We start from the raw sequence: 15,309 nt of genomic DNA on the forward strand, positions 1-15,309 counted from the left end.
ATCCAACACTGCAATCAATTGCCAATTGGCGTGAATATTCGGAAGCCCGCCCCCACACCGGGTCCAATTAACATGTTGCAATGATGATGATCTTGCAATTTACGATACAACCAGGGACATATGTGCTGGGGAGCTGTCTGAGTTTATATTTAGACAAACTGTCCCTTACTTTACCAGGTGGAAACTATTCCTCAACCCACTAAAATGCCACACTATTGCCTGTAAAGGAAGATGACAACGAAAATAATTTCTGACATCAGAAGCCTCTCCATGAAAATCACATATTTCCCCCATTTCCGCAGCCAACCAAATCAATTTACCAAATTACCTTGATGTCACTATAAAATCAAACCTATTCAACACTAACCACATAAACAAGGCTTTAAATCGCTGCCTTCAAATATCTGCACCTCAGCTCTCAGTTAAATTAAGCACCAAGCACTTTCTGTTTCATCTCCTGGACCAACATTTCCCCTCATCAGATTTAGAGGTTGCATTGGGAAGGTAGGATAGCCTTATACAAAGATCCGATCGCAACTCCCATGTTCAATGCCTTCCCCCACCCCAACACAAGACGGAAAACAGGAAGCTAGACGCTTCAGATATAAAAGCTTTTGGTTTCCCTATGTGGCAAACGATGAGTGTATGACAATTCCGCTGTACATAGTTGAATATTCAATTGTGCTCCATCTTTCAAAGGGGTCATCTCGTGAGAAGGTCGTTTTTTGGGCTTTTTTTAGAAATTTTTTTATGAAGAATTGGATAAAGATTCAAATACGAATTTTTCAACATAGATTTATTAATATCTTGAGCGCAGTAGTAGTAATTTTTCCAACCCGATCGAATAGGGCGTTATTGAAATACATAACAATTTATACACCCATATTCAAAAAAAATGTTTTTCTGCTGCCACCCTGCCATTACGATCATTTTAAAGAAAAAAAGTGAATGGCATTTTAACGTACAGACTTAACTACAGTCCGAAAACTAGAATTATTAGAAAATATTAAAAGCTAAATTTGTGGTGCCTTATTAAACTTTTTTGTAAATTTTGGTGTTTTTTCACGGCTTTTTCAATGAATAAAAAAAACTACTGAATGAATCGGAATTATCCTAGTTTGCGGACCGTAGAAATATATTCTGAGTAAGTCGTGAAAATTTGAAAGAATTTCGTTGGATAGACTTTGGGCTACGGTGGCAGCCGATTTTCAACAGAAGAGAAGAACGCATTTAGAAGTCGAATGTTATTTTTAGCCATAAAATCTTAACTGACCATTAATATTCTATACCTAGTCCATAAGTCATTCGGGCCGGTAAATGCGCGTTTTATTATGAACGACTCCGAATATCAAAAAATCACTTTGCCAATATATTCTACACTATATCTAGATACAATTGATGCACAAAAAAAATCGATTCCGCGGATCCAACACCCGGGATGACTCCCTTCAAGATCTATTTACACAAATAATTTGACCTGGAGAGCACTGTACTGGTAATAGTCAACCTTATACTCTTTACACTAGGAGTTCAACGCTATTAGCAAAGTGAAGAAATTAACCTTCAACAAATACAAACAAGTCGCAATACCGGGAGCTCGGTGCTTCAGGTAAAAAGTTTTGTGTTCGTCTTATATAAGTCACTCACTATGCACGTTTTCCATTTGTACATATGTAGCTAGGAATACAAAGAATTTTTTCTAAACTCTAAAATACATATCAACGACATAAATACTTTGATCATCCTTAATAAAGAAACATAGTCTCAATAGACTAGAATCGTCATGTGGGGCGAGAAATAGGGCTCAAAATGTCTGCACCAAAAAGTCAAACTGGTCTAGTTCTGAGAACTTATCCATCCGAAAAACTGGAAAAAATCACATGCATGCATCTTTATAAAATCTAGGCCTCAAAAAACATCCAGGTCCGATATCTGAACAAATAAAGTTAATAATAGTATATTACTATGTTTTGGAAATTTACCAGAAACCCGCCTTAAGTTCCTCCCAGAAATACAACATTTGGCGGCAGCATAGGCGATAGGGCAAATAATGCGGCAATCCGCATTAGAAAAATTGATCTAACGCATCTGCACGCATTTCTACCTTGCACCGTGCACAAAAGCACGTACAAAAATTAAAAACCGCTGGTAACCAGGTACTCACTATTGGTTAGTACCCGCACATGTCTCCCTCAAGTAAGTGACACTGATATGGAACTAACTGAAAAAGCCAGAAAAGGAAACATAGAACGTCCCCATGGACCTCGCCGTTATAATGATGACGTCATACAGGTCTTAGAGTGCAATAAATTTACCTGAAATGCGAAACTTCGACCTCATATAACTTTGTTAGTAATAGTTGGATTCTTTCAGAAATATGTCCCTATCGCCTATGCTGCCGCCAAATGTTGTATTTCTGGGAGGAACTTAAGGCGGGTTTCTGGTAAATTTCCAAAACATAGTAATATACTATTATTAACTTTATTTGTTCAGATATCGGACCTGGATGTTTTTTGAGGCCTAGATTTTATAAAGATGCATGCATGTGATTTTTTCCAGTTTTTCGGATGGATAAGTTCTCAGAACTAGACCAGTTTGACTTTTTGGTGCAGACATTTTGAGCCCTATTTCTCGCCCCACATGACGATATTCTATGAAAAGAGGTGCACACCCCTCTTTCGCATGTATGGAGAGCCTTCCTTCAAACTAAACATGGCTCCTTGCATGTAAAGAGGCACGCAGACCACATATTCTCACCAAATTTCGTGGCAACCAGTTCAGCCGTTTCCGAGTAAATCGGGTGTGACCGACGGACAGACAAACATTGAATCCATTTTAAAAAGGTTTGGTTCACACAAAACCTTAAAAAGGGGCTGGGGAGAAGTAGATTCTTCATGAATGGTATTTAAATATTTCACTCGAATGTCAATTATTCTCGGTAATTATGTCAGGATCTTATTTGCATGACTTAAGATGCAGTAAATTCACATGAAATTGATAAGTTTGACCTGGTAGAATTTGACATAAATTTGGATTTCCATGAAACTTGACATACTTATGCGCGATCCTGCCTGTTATACTGGTGCAACATTTAGTACTCCTCCTTAGGAGTACTACCCCCTTGGGGTTCTCAGTCAATTTCTAAAAGTTGGTAATGTACTGTTAGTGAGTTTATTTGAGCAGATATCGGAATGGGACATATTTTGAGGCATTAAAGCGCACCATTCTGATTTCTTTCTAATTTTTTGTTTGGTTTGTTTCCGAAAGTGAGTCCTGTCTTACTTTAAGTATGCACATTTTGACTCCTTATTTTACTTACTACGCACTTTACAACGAGCAAAACATCTTGGCACCCTAACTGAAAAAACCGAAGAACTCGCAAGAGTCCTTGGGAAAAGGCGTATGAATATTTGCGCTCTGGAAGAAACCCGATGGTCTGGAGCCAAAACTGCAAGATAGAACGTGATCGCGGTAAAAATGGCTGTAAACTTCTCTATTTTGGTAGCCCCCACACTCAATACGGTGTTAGCATTGTCATCTCCAAAGGTTTTGTTCATGCCATGAAAGAAATGGAATGATTTGATGATCGGCTGATGAAGCTCACCATTATATCAGCTGATCACACTATTCTCTTCTTCACCGCGTACGCACAACATACAGATCGACCCGATGCAGAGAAAGCTGCCTTCTGGCAACTTCACGATAGGAAGACTTGTCACGTGCCTGCTGACGGGTATATCATCATTGCCCGCGGCCTAAATGGGCATGTGGGTGGAAAGGCAAACAGTAACAGGTACCGTGGGGGAAAGAGCTTTGGAGCGCACAATGAGGGTGGAGAACGTACACTCATGATACCCATGACCTTGTATTTATGAATACATGGTTTGCCAAACGATTGTCTCATCTTCCTGCATATTATAGTGGGAATAGTAAAACGCAAATCGACTATATTCTCATAAGACGCCGACATTTTACCACCGTCACTGATTGCAAAGCCGTTCCCTATGAGACAATCGCACCACAGCCACCGATAAAGCGGCATGAGGAACGCACTGACCGTCGAACCGCGACGGATAGATGGCGAGAATACTTCGAGCATATAACAACTGAAGAATAAACCCATCCTCCACTTCCACAATCATTGCCGACATTCGCAACAGTTCCATCTGTTAGCGCAACTCGCAAGTCGAGGAGACAACAAAACGAATGAAATCGAGGGAAGCCACAGGACCTGACACATCGCATCTGAGCTGTGGAAAGCATTATAGGTTTGGGGGCGACTTTTCCCGGGGGGGGCTTCGTTTCATGGCCGCACTGGCTGGTCAGTGAACTGGCTGAAGTTTTGATTATGTGTTTTGATGAGAGGTTGCTGTGTCAGCAAAGGGTTATTGATATGGGGGGCTAGGAGCTTTTATGAGCAAAAAACCATCTTTGGGTTATGGTGTATGGGGTTTTTTTCTATTCTATATATTGCTTGGAGTATGGGCAAGTTTGAGGTTAGATGAGAAGAATATGTGTATTCAAGTCATGAGTGTCGATGGCAGGGGATAGAAGAGGGTGGTCATGACTTGTGCATGGTTGCTCTGGTGTTTGGAGTAATCAGGAGGCAAACAATAATTTGCAATGTTGGCCGTGTAGGCTACTTTTGGGATAGGCTGGATAAGGTTTTAAACCTTAATGTTCCAGTACAGCGTTCCTTTCCTAGCGGAATACTGTATACGCTTAACTAGTCCTTCAAGGACCACATCAAGCGTTCCTAAAGAGGGTGTGTGTCGCAATTTGCTGAAAGATTGTAGATAGAGCAATAATGGAAGGAAGAACGGCATTGAGTACGTGCCTTGTTTTGTTGTTAGGGTAGTTTGCTATCTTATCAATGTTTGTGTAAAAGATGGAAACATATTCAAAATGGAATAAAGAAAGTTAATAAACTTTTGGCTGAGACTCATTTACTATGTTGTTCTTCCGGTTTGTTGAAGGACAGGGAGAGGATGTGAGTTCATCACAGAATATTTTGGATTTTTGGGTTGTCCAATAGTTGGGAATTAAACGTTATACACCAAATTATAGGAGCATACCTACACTGTATCTGATGATAATAGCAGGTACCCACATGTAGAGATTAATTAAGGAAAAAATTGTATGTGCAAATTGCAAGTTCTTGGGTGAGCAACAATTGTTGGGTAAATTTCGGGTTGTTTTTAGAAGACATTGAGGTATGCAGATTTTTGGTAGAGGATATATTTGTTGCTTCATGATTATACGTTCAGTATTATGGGGGGGGGGGGAGCCATACATATAAAGGGAGTGCAAACTTTCTTTCTTTAAAGAATATGGTTCTTTGGGTATCAAAGAAAGGGTTCAATTAGTGCCTTTCCAAAGTAGTTGTATATGTTGTTTGTTTGTTTAATTATTTATACATTTAATTTGCACTCAGGGCTATTATTTGTCTTAATATTATTATCATTCTTATTTGTAGACCAACTGACGGTAGACTTAATTGCCCGTTTTTCTACTCGATTTGCTGCTTTTCTGCTCGATTCGCTGCTTTTTCTGCTCGATTTTCCACTGACACCGAAAAACAATATTAGATATTTTTCGATGTCATGGCCAACAAAATTCGCAAGTTGCTCGCTCTACCACAACACCCTACCCCTAAAACCAAAGGAGGATTTCAGGGAACCTGGCGCACGACTCCCTCAAGTCGACTGACCCAAGTCAAAACTGACGCACCCCTCTTCCTGGTTGTGCTGGGTACGTCAGCCACGGTTTTCGCATGCTTGTCGGGTGGTGGCCGCTTCAGCTTTGGCATTGCGTCCTTGAGCAGACACAACAGGCCGGTAGTGTTGAGCCGCGACCTGATATCGAAGACAGGGTCGCTGGGGAGTCTTAGGTTCTCCCCGTATACCAGCTCCGCGGGACTTGCAGCAAATTCTTCTCGGTTGGTTGTTCAGAGGGCCTTAGCACAAGATTGTCCAGTAATGTCTTTCAGAGGTATCGCCTCAGGCCACCAGGTAAGCCTATCGATGATCCTGAAGCAATATCTGAGTCTCGCAAGGAGTCAATAATCTCGAGGTGGATTGTGTGAGAACACTTGGTCGAACGAGGGACCAGTCATATCTCTTTCCTCAAATTCTTTGTAGTTTCACACTTCTGGCATGCAATGCAATTTCTGATAGAATACCGTTTAAATGTGATAGCAGTCGTATGTGAGGCTTACTTTGGTAGCTCACTAGAAATGAAACGTGAGCCTTGAATTCGGCAGAATGTATGCAGATCTTGCGTTGAGTTTCTACGTTTGTGGATAGATGAAAACATGAAAAATTTAGGTATGAAACCGCTATGATCTAGAATAAGCCCGTAATCCACCATGCTGTTATTTTTGTTTGGTGAGAACAACTAGCATTAACTGAAAAAAATCGAACCAAATATGAATATTGTCGCATACGGTCAGCATATAAACGTGTTTTGAATCTAAAGGTATCACCTGAACCTGAACTTCATGCACCACAGGAAGATCCTTAACATTTTAAGGCGAAATCTAAAAATAGTGGTAGTGACTTTGAATGTGACCAAGAAACCCCAAAACCATTCAACCAAGATTATTTAAACGACCCTAACAGAAATCTGAGACTGTCAACATATTCTTCAGAAATCTTGGCTTCCAGGCTGAAATAAAGAAAATTAGCAACAAAAAAACTTAAATTTCTTATTACTGCACAAGAAAACAAATTCATCCCAAATATAAATTTTTTGGTGATGAAGATGACTTCGTATTTTGTTTTTCTTTGCTTATGTGATAGTAGAGCTAACAATCGATATTGGATTAAAAAAGATTGGCCTACTCGGGAAGCGCTAGTTCCACGACAACAGAACGTGATAAACCCACCTTTAGTAGTATCGAGGGATCGTATAAATTTGCCTCCGTTACATATAGAACTAGGGCTAAAACAATTTATAAAAGGTCTTGAAAAAAATAGAAATTATTTTCTCTTTTTTCTCAAAAAAGGTTCCAAAACTCATTACAGAAAAGATAAAATCGGGCATTTTGACGACCCATAGACAAGATCTTCACTAAAAACTAAGATTTTACGGACACTATGACAGAGATTGCGAAAAAGGCATGGAATCAGTTTGTTTGGCTTGCTCAATTTTTGGAAATAAAAACAGTTTTGACTATTGCCAACACGAAGAACAACTAATGAATCACTTTCAAAGGGTTGGATGAAGCATGAGGATCAAGTTACATTTTCTTCACAACCAAGTAGACTATTTTCCCATCAATGTTGCGAATCTAACTGAAGTACAGGGCGAGCGATTCCACAAGGACTTTTGTACGATGGACTAACTCTTTCAAGGTTGTTGGAAGGCACCCATTATGCCTAACCATTGTTGGAGCACTTAAAACAGCCTTCACCTTCAAATAGGAAGTCAAACAAAAGAAAGTTTTCTTCAACTTAAGACTAAATAAAGTCGGATAATCTATGCTGTAGTGTAGTTTATAAAAAACCCATGTCTTATATTTTTAAGATTTTGTGTGAAACAAAACCTTATTAAAATCAATTCAATGTCTGTTTGACTGACTGTCTGTCTGTTCATCTGCCACAAGAGATTTACTCCGAAACGACGGACCCTAGTGTCACGAAATTTGGTGAAAGTCGGCGGTCTGTGAATCGCTACACTCACATCGAATTGTATCATTTTGTGGGTTTGATGGGCCCCCTTTTTGCGAAAGGGTGAACAATATTTTCTGTCACAGAATACATTCATATGAAAGCGCTCAATTAGTATTTTTCCAACACGATCTTATATCTGATATTGAGTGAAACACAAGTGAACCTAAAATGTTTGACCCAAAAAGTGTAACAGGTCTCGCTCTCAGAGCCTATTGAACCGAAAAATTTGGAAAAATCGCAATAATGCATTTATACAAAATTTTGGCCTCAAAATACTTCACATTCCGATATCTGCTCAAATAAAATTATTAATAGCATATTACTATATTTTAGAAATTTACTCGAAAACCCCTCTAAAATACATTTTAGAACCACATCATCATCAGTGTAAGTGATATTATTAGATATAATTCTGATTAGTCAGTCCAACTATTACCAACAAAGTTATGGAAGGCCAAAGTTTTATATTACACGTGAATTCATTGCAATCTAAGACGTATGTGATATCATGATCATATTAGGTAAAGTCATATGAGATGGCAGAGTTGGAGTTTGAAGACATGTCAAGGAATATTTTGAATTTTTGGGCTATATACGAGTGGAAATACGTGCAAAAAAAGTTTCACACAAAACCTTTATGCCCGAAGCATCCAGCTTCTGCTGTGAAATTCTTTATATGCAGCGACTGTGAAACCCTTTACATGCCTTTTGCATGCAGTGACAGCTATTCATGTTGTCTTAAACACCCCAGATGTACGAAACTGATCGAAATTTCATGTGTCCTCTCATCGACACCTGAAACCACACCGGAACCCCACAAACAAAAGCAAGTCGAGAAACCGGAGGCTGGACGCTTCAGGTATGATAGGTTTTGTGTATTTCTGATATAAAAACATTTGAGTGGACTTTCGGCCCATTAGTAACATATTACTTCAAAATATTCTGTTTAGCGTAATACTGATATTCATTCATTCTTAGAATTTGCACTGAAGCGACGATTTCCATCAAACTTGATAAAATCATGCTTTATATTTAGGGGGTTTTGCAGTTAGTTACTAGCAATTATAGTAATATACTATTATCAACTGTATTTGAACAGATATCGGTATGGAGGGAATTTCGAATCCCAAGCATCGTATAATGGAAGCTTCACCATTTTTTTGAAGATTTTTCGGTTGGGAAAGTTCTGAGATTGGGTCCGTGAAAGAAATTAGCATTTTCAACCCTTGCCCTCCCCTTGTGCATCAAATGTCACAACTGAAATGAGCTTTGAAAAGTACTCATAGAGGTTTGATACCCCACATGGTGAAAAAATGTACACTCCCCTTTTGCGTGTACGAAGACCCTTCAAATTCAACGATGTAACTCACTGTATATGTAGGCGCCCACAGTTCCCACCTTTCCATCAAATTTGATGACAGGCAAACAGACAGTAAACCACATCATGGAAGATCGACAACACAATAAAATTAAAAGTAAAACAAACAGAAAACCGGAAGCTAGATGCTTCAGGCATAAAAGGTTTTATGTTATCTGACGAACGTTAGTTAAAAATTCAATTGCCCTGTATTTAGTAAAAAGTCATTTACACAAATAATGTAATCTGGAAAGCACTGTATTGATGGATGAATGAAATTTTAATATTTTACTAGAATGCTAACTATTCTCGTTAATATCAGCATCTTATTTGCATGGCTTTTGATGAAAAGTTTGAACTGCTTCAACTTTAATAGTTGGCATGCATATGCGCAATATTGTCCTCTACACTGGCGCAAAATTTAGTACTTCTAGGATGAAAGGGATTTTCCAGTCAATTTCTGCCAGCTGGTAATCTATTATCAGCAAGTTTATTTGAACAGATATCGGAATGGGACATATTTGGAGGCCCAGATTTCATATAAGTGCACCTTTTTGATTTTTTTTCGGACTTTTGGGTTGTATAGTTTCGGAAAATGTGCACATTTTCACTCGTTACTCGCGCACTTTACAATTCACGCCAAAACTAACATAAATTTCGGAAAGTGCCAATCGAGACCTTTCATTTGATACTCATCATTACTCCGTCCAATCCATTTAATAAGGTTTTACTTTTTGCACAAAACCTTAAAGATAGCAAGGAAAAATGAAGCATTACAAATTAAACCATAGACCTAAAAAAACTGAATAAGAAATGAAACAAGTCGGAATACCCGAAGCTCGCGATCGGGTATAAAGTTTGTGTGTTCATCTTTTGTACGAAACTTCAACGCACATTTTTTATCCGTATATAGGTACAAATCGAACATATTCGTTCATATTTTCCTAAACTACAACACATACATACATATTACAGTCATAGATATTATCCTCACCCTAAACAAATAAACTGCATATTTCCAAATACTATACATATATATGCACGTATATAAATTGATCGTACCCATATTTCGGATTTACTTCGTGCGCAAAAGCATACATATGTACATATTCAGGACGTATATTAAATACGAATATCAAATTGGTGGACCTCGGCGTAAAACCGGGATGTCTGGAGTGCCTTATTAAGACAGGCCTACACCGGATACCGGTTGTTGCGCCGTTGATGATGATGATTAAATACGGGTGGTTTAATGTACAAATATATCTATGGTATCTGAATTAGACAACACCCGCAAACTTCATTAGCACGCATATACTATATACCTACATACACACACGTCTGTTTGGAGTATTTGATATTCATATACAAATGATTATAAAACTAAAACAAAATAATTCTTTGCGACTCCACTCATATGAACTGATTTCGTTGTAGTATTGACGAATTGAAATATGATGATGACCTCATATACGTTGTAATAATAAAAAAAATCGTTGGCGCAACAATCCATGTTGGATCAGGGCCTTGAAGTGTGTTAGAGCACTTCATTCAAGACCGTAACGGTACACTAGGAGGCAATGTGGTCAGCATTGCGCTCGCCCAAGATTATTACCCTGATTTGACTCAGGTACTCATTGACAGCTGAGTCGACTGGTATTCGACGTCAAATCACGATACAAATTCCACTGCCACCACCATAATAAAGGCTGAAAATTTTCAAGAAGATCAGAAATGTAATTCGATAACCCTTACCTCTAGAGTAGAGTTTCTGTGCAAGTCGAGTGTAACAAACAGATAGACAGACACCAAACCTTGAAAACGACCATCCAGAGCAAATTAATCCAACAGGAATATTCAAGTGAAAATCAAAAAATCATATTTCATCATCAGTGGTTCCCGAAATATCGGTATTTGCAAAAATAAAAATATCAACACCAGCGAATAAGAAAAAACAAGCTTTTTATTATTTCAAATAATTAATCGCTGGAAACACCGCATAATCGCACTCAGAAAAATCCATAGTTCGGTAATAAATAATGCTGAAAAACAACGGTATTTGCAAAACACCTGGAAAAGGTATTTCTGGCCTATTCGCTATAGGTGAAGATAATCATTGAAAAGGCATCCACGGCAACTTCTGAGAATTCGCTTAGGACTAATTGAAAACTAGTTTACAAGGGGGAGAATTCAGGTGACCAAAACTCTGTTTTGTCACATCAATTACACTCTCATATGATAATTCTTATATAGAATAGAATAAATTATTATGTTTGTATCAACCTAGATAGCCTGCTGCTGTGAAAGAAATATATCAAGACAAAAGCACTGAAAACGAAGTTCAAAACAAAAAGACCGTGAGTTAAGACTTAAAATGCACTCGAAGTATTCCCGCTTGTCGTAAAAAGCGATTAAAACACAATTGGAATCTGTGGGTTAGTAACAAACAAATTTCGAAACTCGATTACTATTGAAACATGAACAGCGCTCCGGATAGGGAATGATTTCACTACTATGACTTTTGGTTATCGAAAAAAGACTATAATTGGTTTCTAAAATATATTGTATATACGCGCTCATCGACAACGGTATCCAAGTTCAAGTTCTGATGATGTCTGGAGAGTACCCCTTCCCTTCTGTGACTCTTTACGGTTTACTACATGCTGACGACTACGGCAAGGATGCTGTCATAACGTGGAAACCGGTTTCTAGCAGGGTGTTGATTGCAAGATTCCGGTCCAGACAGTTGTGCAGTGGCATGCACCAACGAAGATCTCAGATATTGAGCAGTAGGATAGTTTCTATTCTATTGCGATTGTGTTGAGTGATCTTAATACCAGGGTGAGTTTTGATAGCACCTTGCTCGGATATGTGATAAGGAGTCATAGCCTTGGTGAGCGTAACAACAACGGTAAAAGGTTTCCGGACTTGCGCAACTTTTACTGCCTTTTCATCGACGCACAATTTTCGAACACACAGCCTGCCATAAAGTCAGCTGGGTTTCCAATTTACCTACAACGAGCTTCCCGATTCCTAGCCTCAGGTTCAAATCCTGCTTCGTTTATACGCTTAATTTCGAACCAGAAAAGTTACATTTGTTATACTTTATTATATTTATCTATTTACTCTCCTATTTATATGAAAAAATAGCGTTACCTTAAAATGTAGAATCCTTTATCGTTCCAAACAGCAAAATTCCCTGGCACTCTACGAACATCAAGTATGGTTACCCTTTCGGATGAAGATCCACCATTGAGCATATAAGCGTATGGGTCAAGATCCAGAATACTTTTAACATCTTTTGTTGTACATGATTTGGGCAAACATTCACCTAAATTTAAAACTTGCGGCTAAAGGAAGTGGGAAAAAAACAATTTATAAAAATTCACTTTTGAAAAATAATAAAATTCTTTGTATATTTTAGAAAGTAACCGCTAATATCCCTAATAAAATATTTCTCTTTTTTCTTTTTAAATAAAACTTTCAACTACTACTACATATGTGGCGCTTAACTTTCCCGTCTGCGATAATGGATTTCCAAGCAAATCGAAATGGCACTTGCAAATACGCAATGCTCTTCTTCACTCACACCAAATCCATTCGTGGGTTAAGAAAAAATTTAAAATTCATTTTGAGGATTTCGATATGAGCAGCGCTGCATTTTTGTCGAAAGGTCGTTGGTGCTTTGCGTGAAAATAAGGCAAAAGGCGACAAATATTGAAGGAGAATGCATTCCAAATTAAAGTTTCTTTACTTAAAATGTTTAATAGATTTTGTTACATGAAAACAACTTTTATTTTTTGTCAACCTAATGTATTTTACCAGATGATAATATACATATCTAGAATTTGAAATGAAGCAGATTTCTGGTCCGCCTTAAAATATCATGCCGTGCAATTTTGGCGCAAGGGACAAGGGGGAATGATATGGATGCATTATCACCATACGTATTTAAACATTATAGTTATGTTAATAATATGTTATGTTAATAAAAAGTTGCGACTTTTTAAAGGAAAAAATTTACATTACCTCACGAACAACTGAGTTACTCTTTATCAAAATCCTCGCAACAAAGAAACTGAAGAAAAACTGCTCCCGTTCCATCTCCGTCGTATGATGATTGATTTCATCACAAAATATTTTTTCACCAAGCCATAGATCATTGCCGTACAAAAACTGACCACGATATCGTCCAGATGAGTCATATGCTAAAATATTAGGGAAAACGAAGTAGTAAAATATTAGGGAAAACGAAGTAAGTTATTTCAATCTATAATAGAGAGAATTTTAATATGAAAGCATAAGAAACTTTATTCTTCTGCTGGCAGCTGCTACCATAAGCTCAAAGATATCGACTGCTTTGACTGGTGTGCATGTTAGATAAAGAATTTCTTTTATCTAACATATAATAAGTCGAGAACCGGATGCTCGGCAGTATGAAAGGTTTTGTTGATTTATTATAATACATAGGTACATGATGATCCGCTACATAAGCTCGTGGTCTATATACGTTGAAAATACTCAATATTCACATTGATATTGACATTTTACCTCTTAGGGAGTAATAATTTGATGCGAAATAGACAACCTTGACCTTCTACTGTGTTAATAATAGTGGAGTCCCCTAAACGATTCTAGTTATTTGAATGAACTTGAGGGGGTATTCGCATTATTTGAACCGATGTCGTAAAGAATGTGCATGGATCACCATGATTTTTTTTTCAGCTTCTTCGGTTGGGTAGTTTCATAGAATTGACCCCTTTCGAACCTCCTACATAACATAAGCTTTTTGCCTTGAATGCCTCGCTTTGGTGTCGATGTTGGCTTGTTCCCTGGCTTCACTCTGTTTCTTTTTTTCGCTTAGGATTGTCATAGTAAATCCACTTTTCATCACCGGTAATTATTCTTTACAAAATTGATTTTTTTTGTGTCTTTCAAGAAGCATTTCACAGGGGCTTTCGCGAGTAAGGAGTCAAAATGTACGCTTTTAAAGTGAGACAGGACTCATTTTCGGAAACTACCCAACCCAAAAATCCGAAAAAAAAATCAGGATGGTGCGCTTAGATGAAATCTAGGCGTCAAAATATGTCCAATTCCGATATATGCTCAAATAAGCTTAATAATAGTATACTACCAAATTTTAGAAATTGGCCGAAAAACTCCCCTTAAGGTCTTCCTAGGAGTACTACTCGCATAGAGGGCAGTATCGTGCATATGCATGTCAAGTTTCATGAAAATCCAACTATTAGTGTCAAAGTTATAGCGGTTCGAACTTCCTACCTAAACCATACAAATATGATGCTGACCTCATAATTAACTGGAATAATTGGCATTTGAGTGAAATATTAAAATTCCATTCATGACGAATCTACTTCTCCCCAGCCCTTTTTAAGGTATTGTGTGAAACAAAATCTTATTAGAATCGAGTCGGTGGTCGGTGGTCTGTTCGTCTGTCCGTCTGTCTGTCTGTCTGTCTGTCATACCCGAATTATTCGGAAACGACTGGACTGATTGTCATGAAAATTGGTGAGAGCATGTAATCTGGTGTTCCCTTTACATACAGTAAGTGGCGCCATTTTGTGTTAAGTTTAAGGGGGGCTCCCCATACATGTGAATGGAGGGTGCACATTTTTTTTTCATAGAATGTAGTCATGTGGGGTATCAAATGAAAGGTCTCAATTAGTACTCTTCGAAACTGGTTCCATATTTGATATTGAGTGAAAGATAAGGGACTGAGAGCTCAAAATATGACCCCTAAAAAGTGTAACAGGTCTCGTTCTCAAAACCTATCCAACCGAAAAATCTATTATAAAAAAAATCACAGTAGTGCATCTCTATGAAATCTAGGCCTCAAAATATCTGATCTCTGCACAAGTAAAGTTAATAATAGTATATTTCTACATTTTAGAAATTTACCCGACACCCCCCTTATTTTCATTCCAGAAGTACATGGGTGTAATGAAGAACATAATGCACAATTTGGTCAAATTTGAAGAAAATCGAACTAACAATAACAAAGTTATAGGGGGTAAAACTACCATTTTTGTGAATTTCAAGCACTCTACAACTTGCATGACGTCATCATCACATATAAATTCGTCAATACCACAACCAAATGAGTTCTTATGAATGGGGTCGCAAAGAATTATTTTGTTTTAGTTTTTTAGTCATTTGTATATTAATATCAATTACTCCAAACAGACATATGCGCATACGTGCTAGTGAAGTTTGTGGGTAGTGTCTAACTCAGATAGATATATTTGTATATTAAACCAGCGG

General features: G+C 37.8%; 1 protein-coding gene and 1 long non-coding RNA gene across 6 annotated transcripts in view; one reads left to right on the forward strand and one right to left on the reverse strand.

Annotated features, from left to right (window-relative positions):
* LOC119656058 (nose resistant to fluoxetine protein 6) overlaps positions 1-15,309 on the reverse strand; it is a 133,602-nt gene that overhangs the window by 31,189 nt on the left and 87,104 nt on the right. For all 5 annotated transcript variants that reach the window (XM_038062334.1, XM_038062333.1, XM_038062332.1 and 2 more), the window contains 2 exons: positions 13,060-13,238; positions 12,187-12,380 (listed from right to left, as the gene is read on the reverse strand). In XM_038062334.1, the coding sequence (XP_037918262.1) occupies positions 12,187-12,380; positions 13,060-13,238 (373 nt within the window). The remainder of the gene's footprint in view (positions 1-12,186; positions 12,381-13,059; positions 13,239-15,309) is intronic.
* LOC119656060 lies at positions 10,982-12,884 on the forward strand. Its single transcript, XR_005249989.1, has 2 exons — positions 10,982-11,871; positions 12,573-12,884. It is a non-coding gene; the product is annotated as an uncharacterized LOC119656060 (long non-coding RNA).

The sequence above is a fragment of the Hermetia illucens genome, chromosome 4 (assembly GCF_905115235.1).
Source record: "Hermetia illucens chromosome 4, iHerIll2.2.curated.20191125, whole genome shotgun sequence".
NCBI classification, from domain to species: Eukaryota; Metazoa; Arthropoda; class Insecta; order Diptera; family Stratiomyidae; genus Hermetia; species Hermetia illucens.